This window comes from Lynx canadensis, chromosome D3, assembly GCF_007474595.2.
Source record: "Lynx canadensis isolate LIC74 chromosome D3, mLynCan4.pri.v2, whole genome shotgun sequence".
Taxonomy (NCBI): Eukaryota; Metazoa; Chordata; class Mammalia; order Carnivora; family Felidae; genus Lynx; species Lynx canadensis.
Window position 1 is genome coordinate 50,941,181 of NC_044314.2, and position 22,145 is coordinate 50,963,325.

The 22,145-nt window shown below is 42.7% G+C and overlaps 1 protein-coding gene across 1 annotated transcript in view; it reads right to left on the reverse strand.

The window, feature by feature from the left end:
- COLEC12 (collectin subfamily member 12) overlaps positions 1 to 22,145 on the reverse strand; it is a 196,858-nt gene that overhangs the window by 46,865 nt on the left and 127,848 nt on the right. The window contains 1 exon segment of the mRNA XM_030336875.1: positions 1,696 to 1,818. Within this exon segment, the coding sequence (XP_030192735.1) occupies positions 1,696 to 1,818 (123 nt within the window).

A 22,145-nucleotide genomic window follows, 5' to 3' on the forward strand; every position in this document is an offset into this window, starting at 1 on the left:
TCAAGTTTCTCCTTTATCTGAGTTTGCTGGAAACAGTCAAGGAGAAGTGAGCAGTGACCTAAATAACTTGGTAAAGGAGGAGAGCCAGTCTGAATTACCTGGGACATAAAAGACCCTCCTTTTCCTCACTAGGATCCCTCCCTACTCCTTGTCCTGCCTTACCACAGTTTAATAACCTTTCTTAACACTTACTTTGTTAATACTAAGTTGGATTAACTAATCACAAATGGATAAAATTACATGGTAATTTTCCGAATTTCCACTGTGCTCAAATTCATCAGTCAACACACTATAGGACACACATAATTTTCTCCGTGTGTGACCTCAGAGATGAGACTTCCAAGCCTCACCTATATTGAGTATTTTTAACATTTTGCCATTCTAATGGCTATAGCTGTATAAATGCAGTTATGAAGAGGAAACACAGAAATATGGCCACTATCTAGTAGGACTAGATGGACAGGTGGTTCAATGACATCATCTTTGCTCATCTCAATCACCTTGAAAAATGGCATTATTAATTGCCATTTTAAGAAACAGTAAACTCAAAGAAGTTATGCTTCATACCCAGGTTACACAACCATGCAGAGGACTTAGCATGATGCCTAGAATATCAACAAGCACTTAATAAACATTAATTGTATTACAAACAGCAGAATCAAGAATGAACTTGACCATCTGGCTCCAAAGCCCATTCTCATTTCAACACATTGGGTTTCCTCAGGAAGCTTCTAGACACTGGGAGAGAGGAGACAGAAGTTACAGCTTGGGGGGAATTCACTTTGAATCTTTCTCTCCCCAAGGAGAGTAAATCTATGAACCAAGAACCCGTGGGAATTCTCCACTGTTAATCTGTCAGTTCTGAGGGAAGGCAGCTGAGATGACTGCTGAGTGAAGGTTTTGAAGATTAGCAGACCCCACGTCTGCCTCTTGCTAAAACCAGATGACATGCCTGTCTCACATATCTTTGATGGAAAGGCTTCTACGGCTTTTTTCTGTAAAAAGGTTTATGTAGCTTGTGATTCTGAATCATGACACCTTTTACCTATAGTATCTAGAATGGGTGTGGTGGTGATGGTGGTGAACCCGCTTTGTTTGCAAGTCTGAGGCAATAATTCTCCACTGACCTGAAACCAGACACATTGAAAGAATACCTAACATCCTATAAAGTATTGTTGAGGTGGCAGTGCTCCCTCTGTGTTTAACTTCTGCAGGGCAATATTTTTATGGAGCTATATAAACAACAGTGGTCACAGTAAATGTGCTGAAGAGGAAAAAAGGGAACTGGCTGCCCAGTCCCTGAGTAAAGTAAGTCGTATCTCTGGAGACTGTGTTTGGCTTACCCTGTGTCAGTACAATTTTCCTGCGTGCTGACTCAGGGTTTCCATAGCACCTCTTAGAGAGAAGATGAAAAAAGAGGGTGGAACTAGAAACAGGTAGGAAAATGCAACAGTGAGAAAAATTTTTATAAGTCATAGAGGACCTTTCTTATTGTTGAAATGAGTCAAAAGGACTCTGATCCCACAGCTACAAGAGGCTCAAGACACAAAGTTTATCATGTTGCTTACTTGTGCGTTTGAGCTGAATTAATGAAATACTTCATACTTGCAAACAGGGGTGTCTTTTTTTTTTTTTCATGTTTAAAGTCATAAAGAGAAACCTGCCATTTGGAAGGAAAAAGGAAAGAGTACTTACCTTTGTATCCCAAAATGGCTACTGTGATTGTTAGCAAGGCACACAAAATATATAATAATATGATAGAAAACTTCAGTGCCCAGTTATTTTTACATTTGGTACACTGCGTTCCTTCCTGGATACCTGTAAGAGAAGTCAAATTTTAATAATAGTAACCAGAGATCTCATTTTGAAAACTATCTTTCTGCATGTTGCTTCAAACACTATGATTAGGAATAATTTTTCTAGGGCGCCTGGCTGGCTCTCAGTTGGTTAAGCATCCAACTCGTGATCTCAGCTTAGGTCTTGATCTCAGGGTCTTGAGTTGAGTTCAAGCCCTGGGTTGGGCTCCATGCTGGGTATGGAGCCTACTTTAAAAAAAAAAAAGTAATTTTTCCACATGCCTTACTATAGGATGAGTGGTATTTTTTTTAAGTTTATTTATTTTGAGAGAGAGAGAGAGAGAGAGAGAGAAAACGCATGCATGCAGGGGAGGGGCAGAGAGAGAGAATCCTAAGCACACTCTGCACTGGCAGTGCAGAGCCCAACATGGGGCTCGAACTCATAACCCGCATGACCATAAAAGATCATGACCTGAGCCGAAACCAAGAGTTGGATGCTTAACTGACTGAGCCACCCAGGCGCCCCAGAATGAATAGTATTTTAAAATTAGACATACCACTTTAGCAACACAAAGACTTTGAATAATGCCATTATGTTGTAATTTAATGTTGTTGTATTTAATGAGATTGGGCATTTGCATATAACTTTGTCTCAGAATAATTTCAGATCAAATTCCATAATTATAATAAAAATCTCTACATGACAAAAAAATAATTATAATTTCAATAAAAATCTCTACATGACAGAAGATTTTAAACACCCAAATCTACTTGTTTCAGCTATTATTGGACCTATCACAATTCAAACACACCAATCAAAAAAACTGTGGCCTGTCCCTTAATGTTTGTTCAGTGGTATACTCGAGCTAGTTCCTACTGGCTTTACAAGAGTCAGCTGTTAAGTGTGTGGGAATCTGGGTAGCTGGTTGTTTAACTGTTGGTAGCTTGAAGTCGGCCCAGGAGGGAGTGTTTACACCATGGAAATTAGCAACCACCATAAACTGTGACACGCATTCATCCCCCCCACCCTCCCGACACCTAACTGGTTTACTATGCCACTGGCTATAATGTACTATAACCTGCAGCAGAAAATATAGGTAACTTCATGATTAAAATGCTCAATATATAACTATTGTTGTACATTATATGTATACAGAAAACAGACACTGACCCTTATTTACGTTATCACAGTGACTTGAATAACGACTAGGAAACTAGGAAAACCAGACATTTTTGATGAAAGGAGGTAAATTTTTACTGCTTACAGTTCAACTTTTTGAAGAGCATTCTAGTCTAAGTGGTAAACCACCATCACTTCTGCAAGTGACTCCAGAAACTAACCTATAAAAAGGGAACTTTCCATTAAATTGATTAGAATCACAGAAGACAAAAACGGTGGACATTTAAATGTGAAAATCACATTGTAAGAAATATTGGGAGATTCCTTGTTTTCCTATGTGTGTCTTACTAATAGTGTCCCACAGGAGCAACAGCACATAAAGTACTGATCTCCTATAATTGTGCTCAATAACTTTTGATGGGTAAGTCGTGAGGATTAAGCTTCAACCAAAGCTCCCCCCTTCTGGTTTGCAATTTTACGCATAGTGCCCTTCTTCAGTGAAAAGAGTTCTTCAGCTGTGTTTAATGCAAAATGATGAGAGAAACAGCATAGAACAATGACTCCATTTTAACTTTCAGGGTTTAACCAATCCCTGTGGTGTTCTGTGCTACAGACCCAAGGGGAGGGGGTTCAATCCATCTGTTCCATGACTTAGAGCGGTGATTCTCAAGCTCTAGGGTACATCGGAGTCGTCAAAATACAGCCTTTCTAATTCAGGAGGCCTGAGAAGGTGCCTGAGAATTTGGATTTCTAACAAGTTCCCAGGGGATGCTGACACTGCTAGTCTGGCCACCTGCTTTACAACAGTGCTTCTCAAACTATAAAGTGCTTACAAAACACACTGTCAAATGCAGATTCTGATTTAGCAGGTCTGAAGTAGGAGCTAAGATTCTGCATTTCTAACAAGGTCTAGAAGATGCTTAGTTGGAGACACACACTATGAGGAGCTAAGGTTTACTGAGAAGATGATGATGCCGGATCAACCTTTGGGTAGCCAATCCCTTGAAAGTGAAGCTGTAAAGTCAGACTCAATGGTCAAACAGACCTAGAGAAAATCAACTTCTTTGTTATCAGTTTTCCTATTTCTTTCACTCTGTTTCCTTTTCATCCTCCTTCTTTAATTGCCACCTGTATGTCTCCGCACCACCTCTCCTGTCCAAAACTACCTCGGTACCATCTTCACCAAACCAGATCTCTAACTTCCACCAATGTCCATATTTCCATCCAACCTAAATAGTACCACTATCTGAGTCCCTCACTCAAAGACACACTCAAGTCTTCTTTTGTACTTATTCTTTAATTCACTCAGTTGCCAGGCTCTGCGAATCCTCCCTGGGGATATTTTTATCACTATTATCTCATCTATAGTTTCTTGCTGTTCATTTACTGCCTACACTGTACCAGGTTCTGAGCTAGGTACTTTCCACACAGCACCTTTATTTGTAATCACCCTTCAAGGAGGCATGGCAGTGAGAGCTGAAATGACATCCCATAGACATCACAGCCAGGATTCAAACCTGGGTCTGCCCAACTTCAAATGCCATGATCTCACTTTGCCATGGTGACTCTCTCTGGTCATCCCTTCATCTCGATTTCACTGGCCCTTCATCTCAGTGGGAGCTTCTACTTCCATTCCCACTGGAATCCAGCCTCACCCTGTACTCAGATGCTGTTGTCCTCATGACAATGCCAAAGAGAAAAAAACAAAAACACTTCAATAGCTCATCCTTGAATAAAGGATGAACACACACACACACACACACACACACACACACACACCCCTCAGCTCTTAGATTCTCTACAATTTGGCAGCTTAAAACAAAACAAAGAGCCCTTACATCAGTCAGAATGAAAATATTTTTGGAATTGGGAGAGGGGGGAAGTGTAAATAGACCCACAAACATGCCACATCTCATGTTCAGAAACCATAAACTTGCTTTGGTGGCAACTATAAACACAGAAAGATGATAGACACAGCAATGCTGGACCAACCTCCCTTGGAAAGACTGGATGACATTTTTATGACTGATGGGGGAGGGGGTTCATTCCTTTTGGATTTTAGGACTGTGGTGGGTGAGCTCTTTATGTCTCTCCAGGGCTATTTCTTGCATTCCATTAGCAGAGCCTCAGAAGAGTTGGTCACCAGAGAGGTTAGGATAGATAACAGAATCTAGGGCGAGGAAGTTGCTTAGGGGTCATCTGGTCAAGTGTCATTGTGTTATTGATGGGGAAAGTGAGGCCGGCGAGGTAAAGCAAATCAGGAGCCACGTGTCCTCACTCTCAGGGAAAGGGTCTTTCCCTCCCATTCTGGCCATGTGTGCTAGGACTGTGTTTACCACCGGACATCTTGTGCATGTGGTATTCATGCAGGCCTGCTCCCAGACCGCTGTCACTGGTTCATATTCTGAAGAGCAGGGTCATTTCCTCGTGATGTGCCTTTCTCCCTGCTGGCCTAATCAAGCATTTAATCAATATCAGATGGCACCGCCTGGCCTCCCTTTCCACTTGACACACTTTCTGTGTCTTGTTTTTTCTCTCCCCAGAGACTTATTTTTAATAAGAATTCTGTTTTATCTTTCCCTCTCTGCCCTCTGCTGGGAGGACACCTGGCCAAACATACAGATGCCTACTACAAAGAGATCCTGCTGGCTCACGTAGCTGGGGGACCCCTCCTCCTTGAACCTAGATGGTCACAAAAAACATTCGAGAGAGATATCCCCCTGTTACCAGCCTTTGTACTGTTTGTTTTCTCAGCATTACTTTCCAGAGACTGGGGACTTTGTTCCTGTTGGAGGGGCTGGGGGTGGAAGGAAGGGCAAGGGAATCAGTCTGCAGAGCGCTGGAGATAAGGCATTCTAGTTCAGGAAATGAAGCAGTTTTGCCCCTGTACCACCAGGACACTCAGCGGATCAAAAAACCTGGCCCAAATAGCACATTTGTGATTCAGCAGGCCACAGACAGAACGTGCCTGAAGGATCCATGCTTTTCTGTTGGTTATCCCTCTTAAGCTAGCTCCCACTGAACTTGATTCTTGGCTCATGTTTTAAATGTGTTTTCCAGGGTCCTAGTCTTTCTTATGCAAAAGTAAGTTTGGGGGCCCAGTGAAATCAGAATCACTCCCAGTTAAGTCCTTGGGTATCGCACGGAAGTTCACAATAGACTGACAATATGATCCCCAGGGCCCAAACTCAAAGTTCCTCGTGTTGCCCTGTTTCCAATAACACATGTTTAAAGTAAGAAGGATGGGGGGCGGGTGAGGCCGCTGATCAGGGGGCTGGCGGTTAGCTGGTTGGAGAGAATAACTGCAACACTGCAGGAATGACAGTGCAAAGGGCCAGAATTCTCCAGCAGAGAATTCCTTTCTGCTGTGGTTCTCCATAAAGAGCCCTCCCAAGTGCTGCGGTCCAAGCTCCAATCCAGTCTGTTTTCCCAATCTGTTTGGAGAACAAAAGGGTCTCCTTCATTCACTATCATACTTTTCTGCCATCACAAGGATGGCTTGTCTTTTGAAACAGACTTGTGCTGATCAATGTCCTTCCTCAGGTGAAGAAGCCTGGCACTGTGGGCAAGTGTGGAGTACTCCTGGTCTGTCCTAATTATCACAAGTGTCTATAAAAGCTCTGTGGTGTTGTCATAAAAATCATATTACCAGAGAGGAGCTTCAAAAAGCTGGTGGGTTGCAAAATCCAGAAAACCACAGGTTTTGATCCCAGATTTGCAGTGACCTTTTCATGTGGTTTTTTTATAGTTATTAATCTACCGCCTGGTGGCATATATTCCCATAAGCCCATGAGAATGATTTGGCTCTAACAGTAAAACTGATGATTCAAATAAACTCCTACAATTAAAATGCCCTCAAAAACAACAAAACAGTAAGAGTTAACATCCTGGTTAGTTATTTGGATATTATGCAATATCATTAGAACAAAAGTTAAATACATGAAACACTTTATCCCACAAATAGTTTTTTTGCTTATTATAAAGGCCATTTACTAAATGGTGGAATATGGATTTAGTTAGCAAAAATTTTTTTTATTAATGAGTAATTTAGTTCCCCAAATATAAATCCCAGCCCTGGACAACTTATTATGCCAAGTTTCCTAAACGATGTGGAGAATCATGAAAACGGAAGCAGGACAAGACTTGGGAATGAAATAACTTTCCACACAAAATAAATGAAGCCTTACAGCATTTCTGCATTCATAAAAGTATATTCAAACCAGGAAAATTATTTAGAGGAGAGTTTGAAATCTTCAGTACTCCTTCTGAGCTTATATTAATATTCTGCACATTTAACAAGGGTATAGTTTTTTCATTAAAACAATTATATATATATATATATATATATATATCAGAACTGACTGCCATATATATAAAAATATATATATATTTATATACATAAATATATATATTTATAAATAAGTATATATATTTATATATATATGGCAGTCAGTTCTGGTTTGGGTTTAATGTTTTAAAAAAGAGTATGTGTTATTTGTTTAAAATTTATCATTAGTGCCCTGCCTACTAAAAAAGAACTGCTGTAGGAAAAAGCCAGATGAAATGAGCCACTCAGAGTATATAGTGTCTGCCAGAATATATACTGTCTCGACAAAACACCATTATTTTCTCTTTGTGGCTTTTAAAATAAGAAATCCTTTATTATATGAACCGTACACAAATGCTTTCGATTCTGAGGAACGGAATCCGGGCTCATCAGGGAGCTCAACCATCACATCTCCCTGCATTTGTCCCTCCTCGCTGGCCCCCCTCCTCTTGGCTCCAGTCCTGTTCATTTTATCCTATGGACACAGAGTGAGCTGTCAACAATCCTGTTGATACATTTCAGCAGCCCTGACTACTTCATTATCTGGCACTACCAAACAATGTCCTTCTGTGATTAGGCACTGAATCTTTTAATGAAAAGGACTTATGAAAATGCAGCTCCAGCTCAGGCCATCAGAGTCTGTTGTATAACTGAGCCAGACACATACACTGCACAGGTATCTGGAGGAAGGCCACTGAACATTTGTTTAGTGGGTGAGAGTCTGCCATTGCTGCTAAGGCAAAGAGGCACTGCTGAGGACGGCTGCTCTTCCTGAGGCCCTGATATGTGCCAGGCACCCTCTCCTAGTTACTTACGATCCCTTTCACAATTCTGCAAAGTAGGAATTCTGACCCTGATGTTACAGAGTTTGGGAAAGTGGGCATCAAAGAGTTTGACTATCCAAGCCAGTGAGCGGCTGAACTGTGAGCTGAACTCATAGTTATCATATGCTGCTTCTCCAAGCTCACTGACTTCCAGAAGTGGAAAGCAAAACAAAGTGAGATTAAGGATGCCTAACAAGATAAACTGTAGAAAACTGACAGGTTAGACTCCTAGAAGCACTCTGTCAAAATAAAGTGGTGTAGAAACATCTTTTCAAACGTTGATAGATAAGCCTTTCTCAGAAATGAGCAGTAAAATTCAGTCTCCAGTAAGTTAACTATTACAGGCCTGGGGCTTCTACTGACTGTAATTTCTCTCTGACTCTTCTGTGGTGACATACTGAAAAGCAAGTTAATTCCACCCTAAATAAATGCTCATTATCTCTGTGAGAGGTCAGGACTGTCTTGAAGGTTGGCTGGTAAGGTCTATTGGCCTTTCAGGGGAATCATCCACCAATGGTGATGGAATTTTTGGAATGGGGTGGGCCAGGAAGAGAAGGCAGCTTTATAATTTCAAGGCAAACTATGAGACGTGCAGGGGGCTTGCACAGTTTAAGCTTGGAACCAAAGCAAGTTGGTTGCTCCTAAGGAGTTTTCTTCTGAACTTCTAGTACATGACACAGTAGCCACAAAAGCCGGTCTCCAATGGACCATTTAACAGGAGGTTCACACCTGCAGAAGTTGGGTGAGATAAGTTAGTGGAAAGAAGGAGGTGCAAGAAGGATTAACTAAATGGTGATAAAAAAAATAATTTATCTGTAGCCTCTTAACCAGCCCTCAAACAAAAAATCTGCTTGAGTATATTGGGAAAACCTTTTCACAAATACCAGCTTGACCCAATGCTTCAGAAACCCATGGTGTTCTCCACTGCCATAGTAAGTTCCAGGTGGCTCAAAGTAGATTCCAAGATGCACGCCAGCTAGCCTCCTCTAACCACACAGGTCTGAAGAACCTCAGGGCCAGGAGGAGAATCAGTTGTCATCTAGGCCAACATCCGTCTTACAATGAGGAAACTACAGCCCAGTGAACTCCACTATCTGCCCCATTCCACGGGCCAGCCCTGTCTTTAGGATTCAGGTTTCCCGATTCTCTGCCAGAATTCTAATCTAGACCCCCAAACCCTGCCCACCTCCTTATGCTTCTTTCTTGTTACATCCCATTTATTCATTTATTCAAGAAATAAATATGGAGCACCAACTATGTACCAGGCACTGGGTATAATGGTCAACAAAACAGACAACAAATCTTGGCTCTTATGGAACTTACACACCAGTAGGAAGATACAGTAAGGTGTCGGAAGGTGAAAAACACTATGGAGAAAAATCAAGCCAGGAATGGGCAAAGGGCTTGTGGGAGAGGAGATGGATGGCAATTTATTTTTTTTTATTTTTTATTTAAAAAAAAAATTTTTTTTTTAACGTTTATTTATTTTTGAGACAGAGAAAGACAGAGCATGAAGGGGGGAGGGTCAGAGAGAGGGAGACACAGAATCTGAAACAGGCTCCAGGCTCTGAGCTGTCAGCACAGAGTCTGACGCGGGGCTCGAACTCACGGGCCGCGAGATCATGACCTGAGCTGAAGTCGGCCGCTCAACCGACTGAGCCACCCAGGCGCCCCTGGATGGCAATTTAAATAGCGTGGTCAGAGAAGGCTTCAGAGAGTAACACTGAAGCAAAAGTTTGGGGGAATGTGGGAAAGAGCACCAGGGTACCTGTGTGGAGCTCACACTGCACTCCCCAAACATTCCCCAAACATGTGCTCATTCCTTCTCCAGGTCTTGAGATCTGTCCTCCTTCTCCCTGCAAAACGTTTCCTCTCCATCAAATGACTTCTTTTAAAACTTTACTCACACATTTGTGAATCCTTTCGTAAAATTAGCCCCACCCCATGCCCAGCTGGGCCTGAACCCCTTTAGTACCTGTGTGGTTTACAGTGTATAAATCTATACTCATTTGGGTTTTTGAAGGCCATATGTATGGCTACCACCTCTTGTAGGTGTGGGAATTTTCTCTGCATGATTGCTTTTGGATATCTCTAAACAAACCAGTTATTTCTCTCTAGAACCCTACACATCAAGCCGTTTAACAAAGTGAGAAGAGCAGTCTCTGTCACTCCCTCAGTGAAGGTCTCTCACACAAACCGGAAGTGGCCACTTCCCTCAGCTCTCAGGTGCTGGGATTTCACAACCTTTTCTCCCATCTTGCCTTCTACCTGATGAGTGACATGCTGATCTCACTTGCGGGCCAGGATGTAGGCAGTCATCCTGGGAGAGGCATTCAGCTCAGAGGCCTGACAGTCAAAATGCAGACATTCATAACAACACTGCCTGGAACAATCAGGAGCCCACAGCCTGAAAGGAAGAGTTTTCTTTTTCACCACGGGAGGTGGGGAGTGCAGTGGGGTTTACTGACCAAAGAAACTCAAGGCATTCTTTAGACCCCAGCCCAGCCTGAAATGAATCCCAAGATCTAATGTGGGGCATGCAGCAGCATTTCTATGTTTTTTGTCCCTCAGTACTCACAAAACTAAATCCAGTAGGGCAAAGATGAGAAAAGTGAACACGCAATCCAACATCTGCCTTGAGTGTTGTTGCTTTATTTTTTTTAAAGATTTATTTATTTAAAAGTTTATTTATTTTTGAGACAGAGAGTGTTCTCACACAAGTGGGGGAGGAACAGAGAGAGAGGGGGAGACAGAGAATCCCAAGCAGGCTCCGCAATTTGAGTGCAGAGCCCGACATGGGGCTTGAACCCAGGAACCGTGAGATCATGACCTGAGCTGAAATCAAGAGGTAGACCCTTAACTGAGCCACCCAGGTGCCCCAGAGTGCTTTTGCTTTAAAAAGTGTTATTTGGGGGGCAGCAGAGGAGCTAATATGATGATGGGAACCCTGCTGAGCCAAGGGGGAGTGAGTCTCAGCTAATGATAGTGTATTTGCTGTTTATCACTGAAACAGTGTTGGGACATGTGGAAATTATGCTGTGGAGCAGGTGCTGGCATAAAAAAGAGACTAATCCACTCTCTCACATACCTACTTGATTTTTTCAAACCAACAGAACTAGTGTTTTGATGGGAAAAAAGGGGCCTTGATGTAAATGAAAATATCAATCAGCCTGACAGACATTCCTCATTCCTTTATGAATATGTGTTTTTTACTTTCTTCAAGTGAACACTGTAGTTGAGGACACTTAAATTAAGGGAAAAGTGAGCCAAGACAGAGCAACAAATTTTACTGTTGGTGTTTTAAAGTAATTATCTACTCTGCATTGAATGTAGCCCCAGTTCTGAACCCTGATGAGAAAGGAGTCAATCAACTTGAAATGACCCAAATGAGGAAGAGTTGGCAAATAAATAATGAGGGAAATGGGGGGGGGGATCTATTTTACAGACTATGGCCCAGCGGTGAGAAGAATGAGGTCCCCAGATTCGGTGAAGAGCATCCCATTCACCAGCCTGTTATTCTTACTTGTTATTAAGGGCGGACAAAGGACAGAGAGAGGAAGAAATGTTTCCACGGGGCAGGCAGCTATGGTTGTAGAGGTCAAAAGAATATAAAAATGGAAACCCACTACACAAGAGAGTCAGAAGGCATGCAATGAATTACAATTGAACATAAAATAAATGGGAAGATGTATGCTTATTAAATTTTCCATGACTTTGTAAAGAGCTCGCAGAGTTAAATTTAGGAAATTATCTAAAACTGAAATAACTACATAAAAAAAATGGATAAGTGCACACACTTGTATACATATGCACACACACACAAAGTGATTTTCTTGACAGTAGAAATGTTTTAAAAATGGATCTCTAAGTCAAAAATCCAAATTCACAATTTCCCATGGATTCCTCAGGTGTGTGCCTGAGCCAGCTGACACTGACTGGTGAGAACCAAGTATTTGTATCTCTTCACAACTCTACGTTCAGTGACTTTACATTGGCAGCTTGGAACTGGTCACACTGGGAGTATTTACACCAAAAAAAATCAGCAAATGCTACAAATCAGGGCTTTTGTCCCCTGGAAAGCTGGTTGTTAAACATCTGCCAGCACACTACTCAGCCTGGTTCAATTGACCCATCACATTTAAACAAATCAAACTGCTCTGTCCATCTGGAGTAATCACTTGAGAAGTTCGGGATCGTTGGACAGAGTGAAGATAACACTGGACCTTTGTTTCTTCTCTCCCCCTCCAGGTTATAGAGATCAGATGGGTAATCTTATTAGTGATATTTGTGCACATGAGATGTTTTGAATTCAAAATTTCCAGGGATACTTAATACATTTCAAATTCATAATCTCTATGGGGTACAATAACCTTCAATTCCTAGTGAAACTGACAATGTTTAGGATTCAATTCCCACATGTCTGTTAACTTCATACTATGGATACAAGTTTGACTTAATTCTGACCAACCAGCCTGAAAGTGAATTTTCCTCTCGCTTCGGAGATGATGTACAGAAGGGCTGGCCTAGTCTGTCACCTACATGAAGTTAGTGCAGCAAAGTTAAGAGGTGGAGCATAGATGAATCAGTCTAAGGACAGAGAGTTGTGGAGGGCACATCAAATGAAAAGCCTCAGTCTGGAAGACATTCTCTTTGCCTCCTAAAATTCTGAAGGAATTAAAACACCATCTGCTAGGCCAAATAATAATAATAATAGTAATAATAATAATAATAATAATAATAAATTTTAAAAATTAAAAATGTCCAAGAGTCCAAAGGAGCATAAGATCTCTATACATTCATGAGATGCACAAATATCTGTGACAGCATCCATCAGACGCAGAGACAGACAGAAACAGGAAAACATCAGAAATACACCAGCTGAGCTGCAAACAGTGGAGGCAGAATACCTTTTGAACTTGACCTCTTGTAGCAGAAAATTGCATAATTTGGTCAGGGCCACATTAGCTCTGGTTCATTATTCAATGGAGATCAGAGATGCAGACAGTATACACACAATTTCACCAATATGAACTTCTTAGGGTCAAATCACTTAATTCTACTCCATGCTCAACAAAATGCATTTTATTGCCCAAATGGCCAAACAGCTTTTAATTACATCAGTAAACTGGTTAAACAGGTGGAAAGAAGAGGTTTAGGACAAGTTCTTAACAATGCTGTCTAACCCTCACCTAAGTCAGGGTTTTCTCCACTATGCCAGTGAATGTGGAATTTGAAATTTGTATCAGAATCACCCACTAGTGAGTCATTCATGTATTTCATTTCTAATTTGTAGCACATATTTATTTACATTAATTCCTAGTAAGCTAGATATAGTTTGGAATATAGTGTGAGTTTATTGCTTATTATTCTTTAAAATATCCTCTGGTCCCTTCCAGTAAAGAAGTACTTGTCTTGAGTGGTCACTGCACAGTGGGATGCGAGGGACAGGCCTGGCTTGGCTCAGCAGACCAAGGACACACACCCCTTCTGGAACAGGGCGTGGGGCACCTGGGTGGCTCAGTTGGTTAAATGCCCGACTCTTGATTTTGGTTCAGGTACTGATCTCACAGTTTGTGGGTCTGAGTTTCACACTGGGCTCTGTGCTGACAATGTGGAGCCTGCTTGGGGATTCTTTGCCCACTGCCCCCCTGCCCCCGTCTCAAAATAAATAAATAAACAAACAAACAAACTTAAAAACAACAACAACAAACCAGGGCCTAAGCCGGGATCTTCCTTCCTTGAGCGGCAAGACTTCCCCATGAAGTCTTGGAAGTGTTGGAAAAGCTCTCATCCTATTGCTAACAGTCCGGCAGTGTGATCCTACAATCAAAAGACAGTGCTATTTCATTACTTTGACGTCATGGATGGCCCTGAAGAGGAACTAAACAAGGATTCAGTGATTCACAGAACATCCATTCTTAAATGAGGAATAGAATAAAGTCTGGACTTAATAACTCCAGCTAGTATGTGATGTTCCCTCCTGCCAGAAAGCAGTTGTGTTGTAGCAGTAAAGCTAGTAAAGACAACCAACCACCTGTAAATACAGTCTACTGGTTGCCTTGAAACAATCTGTCACTTTATATAGCACTTAGGGGAAACAACACCTAATAAACAACACCTAGTAAAGCACAGGAACATATACTACAGTAAAAGGAAAAATCCTACTTACAACTGTGGTTATGACAGTCCTTATAAAATTAGAAGCACTAATTTACTAGAGTATACAGAGCCCCCCAATGACTATGTGATTGTAGATTTACTCAATTGTATCTATGGGACTAACGTGTAGAAGTAAATCTTCTTGGCTTTGAGCTGGGTGGGAAGATCTGTCGGTTTCCATCTACTCTTGCTTACTTCCCAGGCACACGAAACAAGTGGGCACAAATCACCTAATGGAAATGTTTGTTCAAGTGGGGCTGGGAGAGTCAGGGGCTCAGGGAGCACTCCTCTCAAGGGCTTCAGCTGTACAGGCTTAGAGTAGGAAGGAAAGGATCTCAGAGTAGGAGACAGAAATAACCAAAAAAAAGTTTTTTAGAAGAGCAAAGATTTGTGAGTATCTAGAAATAACAAAAGAAAGGGGAGAGCTGTAGCAACAGAGGAATGAAAATAAGCAACAAAAGGCCTTGAAAGACACTATAAGAAAGGTTGATATCACTGAGTCATTTGTGTCCCAACAAGCAGGGAAATCCTGAGGTGGAATGTCTGTGCTCCATGCACTGGAACATAGAGATGATATAGATTATTTCTGTTAGTAATGAAGAGTGGGTTCTAGAAAGTAAAGAGAAAACAAACTAGAGCATGATACATGAATCTGCACAAGTCATAGAAAATTACTTGGACATCTAGGGCATAATCAAGTAAGTCTGTTAGGTAAAGAAATGAGTACCAATGGAGCTCCTGCTGTTAAAATGCAGTGATTCTTAAGTTCCCAAATGGCCAATACTAAGGTTTTATAGCTGCACACCTGGTCCTCAGAGTAGGGTGAGACTTCGGCTTCCACTCAACCCTCACCACTCCTCCCACCACGGACATCATGGCCAGGTGCTATTGTGTGGCCCCCACTGGGACCCAAACACCGTGGCTCAGCACACAGGTCGGGTGCTCCCTACTTGGGGTGCTATGTCTAGACAATGAAAGCATTCTTTTTTAGTAGACCCATTTCAGAGTTCTTCCTCAACCCACCCTCATGAAACAGGTAATCAACTGAAGAGACCAAACTGACTCTATTTTTACTGCACTATCTCATTTCTAGTAAGTCAAGTACTACAGTTCTGAAGTCTCTGAGCCACAGCTGGGAGCAAACTAGTCCAACCCTTAAGATGGTGCAGAAGTGGGAGCAAAATAATTTCCCAGCTCTATCATCTTGTAGGGTATACCTATAAGTATTATTTACTGACACTGGGCAGCACTTTTGGCAAAGCACTTTCTGACAAGTGGACATGTAACGTGACACAGGAAGTGTACTGATACCTCCCAAATAGGGGATCCAGTTTTTGGTCTGATCTTCCAGCAGAAAAAAGGTTCCGGCCAAAGAGGTTAAACCTCCTCCCATCTTTCCAGGAAACAGAGATTACAGCTTTGTAGCAAAAGATAATGAATCTTTTTGAGAGACTGGTATTGTTAAATTAATTAAATCAGGAGGCCATTAGACTGAGGTGGCTCTCATGCCCTGGCAGCCTACATAAGCAAACCAAAGCCTAAGTCTGTAAATGCCTTAAGGTTACAAAATCCCAACCCAAGAGTAGCCAATCACAAACAGCCAACTAGGCCTAAGCATTAGCCAATCAAATATTTTCCTTTCCTTGCTTCCACACCTTCTCTTTAAGTCTTTCCCTTGCTCCTAACCACTTCCGGTTTGCCTGCTCCAATTTGAACAGATGTTTGCTTAAACTCTTAAAATTCTTAACATGCCTCACTTTATCTTCTGACAGGATTTTCAAGTTAGAGAGGAACAGAGACTAGGGCTCCCTGTGGCCAGGATAAAACTGAAATGTTGCTCATGTTGGTGGACAGAAACACAGACTGAACCGGTAGCAAACGTTTTCATAGTTTTCCTTTTTAAAGTTCTCATCTCAATAAAAAATGTGAAATTTCTATGCAATTGAAGAACAAAATAAACAGGCTTCTGTTTCATAATGTGTATCATGGATCTTCTCCAGTTATCAAATACAAGCTTAATCATATTTGACCATGTTTCTGATGGTCCTAGTTTTTCCCCTCCACAGAAAAAAATAGGAAGGCTTATGGATGTTCCTGACCCTGACGTGAGAAGCAGACATCTCTTTAGTCAGTGAGACTAAACAGTGGGGGAAGAGCAGGGTGGACCTATGGAAGCAGATTCAGACAGGACCAGAACTATTTCCTTAGCCACAATGATGAAGGGTTTTTACCAGTTCCTTTAGTGAGGAGGAGCTGGAACCTGATATCAAAACCCACTGTATGTCCTTTATAGTTTATTGTATATAATTATGTACCATAAACTGTGCAGGGTTTGCATTCCAGGGCGTGGGATCAGTCATTCTCAACAAATCCTTTTGTTGACTTCTCTAAGTCCCAGCTAAGAACCCCTTGAGGGCTTCTCTGCACTGGGCCCCATGGACTAATGTGCCCAGGGGAAGCAGCAACCCACCAAATTCCGCCTGGTGTGCTTCGGGTACATCTGCAGATGAGTAGCAACCAATAGATATGCCAGGTGCATAGCCTGCCTCCAGTATAGGAACACGTCAGGATGTGCCAGCACGACTTTAGGAACGTCTGTTTCTATCACTGCACTGCTGCGAAGTCACTACGCTTCCCTATTAAATTTTCCTCTCTTTTCCTCTTTGCGGCTTAGACCTCATGTTGTGTGTGAGCTCTGTTCCACTAAGGACCCAAGGGGATGCGGGTGCTTCCAAATACCTAAGGCCTAGGTTGTTGTTTTAAACCATTTGGCTCATGTGCATGTCTGTAAAGCATTGCTAAAGTTGGAGGTGTTTCAAAGGCAATGAGGAGCATATGAGAATAAGTGATCTAATACAGCGGGTGAATTCCTAGCAGTTTAGTCACTGAGCATGGAGGCAAAACAGACCTTGTGTGGTAACACACCTTGATGTCCTCAAAAATACATTCCATGCCTTCCTAGAGACCATGATTTATCTTTCTATCTTAGAAATCCTACAAGTAATATTTGTTAAATAGAAATTTTACAGATTCTTAATATTAGGAAACTAAAAGATCCCTTTAAGCCCCTTTTTGAAATGTGTATATTGCCACATGCTGGCATATAGGTTAGTGCACTAGCATATCCATATGTAAGTATGGCCTGCAATTGTGATGAATCATTCAAGGAACAAGCAACATGAAAGTTATGACCTTGGGGCGCCTGGGTGGCGCAGTCGGTTAAGCGTCCGACATCAGCCAGGTCACCATCTCGCGGTCCGTGAGTTCGAGCCCCGCGTCGGGCTCTGGGCTGATGGCTCGGAGCCTGGAGCCTGTTTCCGATTCTGTGTCTCCCTCTCTCTCTGCCCCTCCCCCGTTCATGCTCTGTCTCTCTCTGTCCCAAAAATAAGTAAAAAAACGTTGAAAAAAAAATTAAAAAAAAAAAAAGGAAAGTTATGACCTCTCCCCAGAAAAATGTACCTGGATGTACACTGGACATTATTTCAGGAGATCTCTGGGATCTAGAAGCTCGCCATACCTAAGGCTCAGAGTTTGTGATGCCTGGCCCCTCACAGGAATATAAGGATATCATAATCTTTTCCCAAAGGAATTTATAGGTGCTAGTGAGTTCTCTGTCTGCCACACTACAGGGGGCAAGTTCATTGACAAACATGGCTTTCCACATCCTTGGTCTCCACTGGTTCTCTTGGTTGCCCAGCCAAAGCAATATTTATCTGTGAGTCCCCGGTCCCAATAACTAATGCAAACGCAGCAACACATTATGAATCACAAGTATAGACCACATTAGCAGTATCATCGAGACAATCCAGTGCAGAGAGGCAGCAAAGGACAGAATCATCCAGAAGGGAGGCTGGACCCAGATAGAGGGGAAGTTGGGGAAAGCTCATCTGCTGTCAAAATCAACAAGTACAATGTTGACAGTGGAGGCCCAGATGTCCTGTTAAGAAATTTCCTACTTAAACGGTCTCAAAAAGTTGGCAACTGTCCTTGTGGGAATCAACAGCAGGGGCAGCAGCTGTAGTGAATGAATCAGAAGTGTCCTTTCTACACATCTGGCTTCATCTTCATCATGCCCCTCCTCTGCTCAAGTTCTTCTGGTAGCTTCTCATCTCACAGAGACAAAGAGCTAAGGCCCGCAAAGCCCTACACAGTCTGTGCCCCAACCCTGACCTCTCTGACCTCATCTGCTCTTTCTACTCCAGCCACACTGGTCTCCTTGCTGCACCTTGGATACACTAGACATGTTTCTACAGGGCCTTTGCATTTGTCTTTTCCTCTACCCAGACTCTCTCTCTCTCTGGGATATCCTCATGGCTCCCTCTCTCCCTTAAGGTCTTTACTCAAATATCATCTTGTCAGAGAGGCTTTCCCTGATCATTCTTTTGAGAAATAACAACACTACCCATCCCTCACCATTCCCCATTCCTGTTTTATCTTTCTCCATAGCACTAAGCACCATTTAACATGCTACTTATTTTACTTATCTTTTGTCTTTCCTCAAAAAGAATGTAGGTTTCATGCAGGCAGAGATTTTTGTCAGTCACTTGCAACTCACTACTATATCCCCAAGGGCTAGAATATGGCTAGTATGGTGCCTACCCCACGGGGTTGTTGAGAAGATTAAATGAGTCATGTCAAACCTAACAGCACAGAGCATATAACAAGAATTATGTAAATGTTGGCTATTATTTGAATTTTGTTTTATTTTATTATTTTTAAAAAATGTTTATTTTTGAGAGAGAGAGTGTGAGCAGGGGGGTGGGGGGAGAGAGGGAGACACAGAATCCGAAGCAGGCTCCAGGCTCGAACACGCGAACCACGAGATCATGACCCGAGTCAAAGTTGGACGCTCAACTGACTGAGCCACCCAGGCGCCCCATTTTGAATTTTGTTTTAAACTTCATGACAACCTAATGAGTAATTACTACTATGCCATTTTACATATTAGGAGACTGAAGCTCAGAGTAACTCACTTGAGGTGACATATTAGCAACTGGCAGAACCAGGATTCAAACCCAGATCTGACTCTAAGTTCTATGTGCTCATTCCCCTCACTCTGCTTTGTAATTCCCAGCACAGAAGAGAGGCAGCAATCCATTCATTCTGGAACAAGCCCACAAAGCCTGAGAAGGCTCCAGCCCAAGGGAGTGGGGGGCAGGGAATAAAGTTTCTCGAATCCAGAGACCTTTGTATTGCGTGAATCTGAAATGGCATGTGGCATTCTGTTTACTTCCTAACTTCACCGAAAAATGTAGAAGAGCCTGCCAATTAAAAAATGTTTTCATGACCCCAGAAAATCCATGTATTGGAGACATTTACTTTAAACAGTCATTCTACCATAACAGGAAAAAGAGGTAGAGAGAGGAGTTTATTATAACAGCTGCTTTCATACCCAAAACAAGGTTTGGCTGTTTTTGGCAAGTTGTACCGTCCTAATGTTGGCAAGAAGCTGATGGACTGCGTGAGTTTCCTTTCAAAAGATCATTTTGCTTCCTTAGAGAAACCCATGACTGGACTATCTAGTGTGAATTGCAGATGTTTGTTCCTCCTTTGCTCCTCTGTCCTCCTGGGGCTTCCACCCTGCCCAGGCCTAACCAGGTCATGAGCTTGTAGAGCAGAAAGAGCGTAGGCTTTGGATTCACAAAGATCATGGTTAGAATCCACTGTTTCTTTTATTAGCTGTGCAGCACTCTGAGACTCAGGGTCCTCGTCCATAGGGCTATGTGAGGAGTAAGGAAGGCAGACGTCACTCCTAGCATGTTACCAGGCACCGCCAGCAGCTATTATTATAATATAGTTTTTATGATGATTTTTAGGTGGCTAGAGGCTTGAGTCCCTATTTCCTCTGAGGGTTCGTTTGAGACATTCCACTTTGCAAAATGCACATAGCAGAGGATGTAAAATGCAAATCCTCTCCTGAGGGCTTTTTAAAGAGTGACTTACCTGCACACCCCACCCCTTCAAACCTACAAGGTAGGCAAGAAATGACAGAAAGATAGATGTCAGAATCTCCCTGCAAATGTCGTTACTCTTGGGCTCCAAAAGGAGAGGAAAGGGAAGAGATAGAAGGGGACCTGATGATGGCCTGGAGGCTAGGGCTTCACTGGGTTTTAAACTGGAAATCCTACAGGAAGCAAAAGGCTCCTGGTTCCTAGAACTGAGGCTGTGCTGGGCTGCGCCTCCCGTGACACACCAAGTACACAGTGGCTGAAACCATTCCGATGCTAATGATTTCCAGATGGCGGGAGAACAACCAGCACATGATGCACTCAGCACAAGTGAGCCCAAGGGATATGATGCCCATCAGCAGGGCTGGTGGCCCACACTCATAAAGAACCTATATGAACTAGAAATGGACCCCCAGCAAACTTGGATCCCCTGGCTGGACTGTACTATTCCAGTACTGGATCAGTCAGCACAGAAGTCACCTCCCTCCCTCCTCCAGCAATGCTTGCTCCCCAGCATCCAAGTCTGAGGCTCACAGACAACACAGGTCTTGTTGCACAAAGGAAATGAGCTTCCCAAAGCATTTGGGAGATGTGTGCTGGGCTGGGTTTTTGGACCCATGCTATAGTGGAGGGAATCCTTGGCCACTGCTGGCAGCTTTGAAGACCTATTTTTGACTTCAAAAGCCTTTAATCCTCTGTCTATTCAGAGCCTGAACTTGGAGCATTTGCCTTTCAAAGAAAGATAGGGAAGCCAATGAGCAGCACGCGGAAAGAAGATTCAAGGAGCACCCCTCATTGGGCACCTTTAAGCCCTACTCTTTGGCTCTAGCCTGGCAAAAAGTGGGGTTTGGGGGGGGGGCTACATCCTTCCCCACTGAGAGGACTGAGGTTTAATTCAGACATTAAAACATCCCATATCCCAAATACCAGTTCAACCAAAAGGAAAATATGTGATTGTGCACGTCAGCCCCAACCCCATATCTAGGGGTGATTGTCCAAATATTTAAAAAATGCTTTGGCATGGGCACTGATCAATCAGACGGAATATACCATGGTGCTCCCTGCTGAGCATCAGCCCTACCTATATCCTGACAGAGATGTTTTAAAAATACCACAGCAATTACTTGTGGGTGGAATATCCCAGAGCAGCCAACACTTTCCACTGTTGACATGCAGCTCTCACTGCCTGGAACTTTGCCTGGAGGGCGCCCTGCTCCATGGTCACCTGGCCACACAGAGCTCAATGGTACATCAGAAGATGGACTGCGTGCCCCAGTTGTGAATTAAAAACAAGAACTGTTATAAAAGTAGACGATGAATGGCTATTTTAAGTTGCTCCACTGTTTTGGGAAAGGAGCTGTGAGGACAGGTGCCAGGGCTTGGAGAAAATTCTTCCATTCCTGTCAAATTGCGTAAAAACCCCAAGTGTATTGCTTTGTGAATGAAAAAACTCAGATGTGATTGCCACAGGTCCTTCAGCAGGAAGACCCACATCAAGTCCCGAAGGGCATGGCTAGGGAGGGAGAAAGAAAGAAGCAAACAGCACCCAGTGCCCAGCCTCCAGAAACTTACAATCGAAGTCTTTGCAATTACTGTCATAGTTGTAGATAACTAGGCTCCTTCCATGCAGCAGTCTGTCACTACTCAGCAGGGAAAGACTGTAAGTGCTAAAGGAGATACTGACAGAACCACAGTTTGTTTTGTCTGTCTTTATTTATTTATTTATTTATTTAATTTATTTATTTATTTTAAGAGACAGAGTAGGGGGGTGCAGTGAGAGAGGGAGGGAGGGAGGGAGGGAGGGAGGGAGGGAGGGAGGGAGAGAGATCCCAAGCAGGCCCCATACTATCAGCACAGAGCCCAATGTGAGGCTCGAACTCACGAACTATAATGATCAGGACCTGAGCCAAAATTAAGAGTCAGATGATTCAGGTGCCCCTGTTTTGTCCTTTCAGGACTCTTCTGACACAG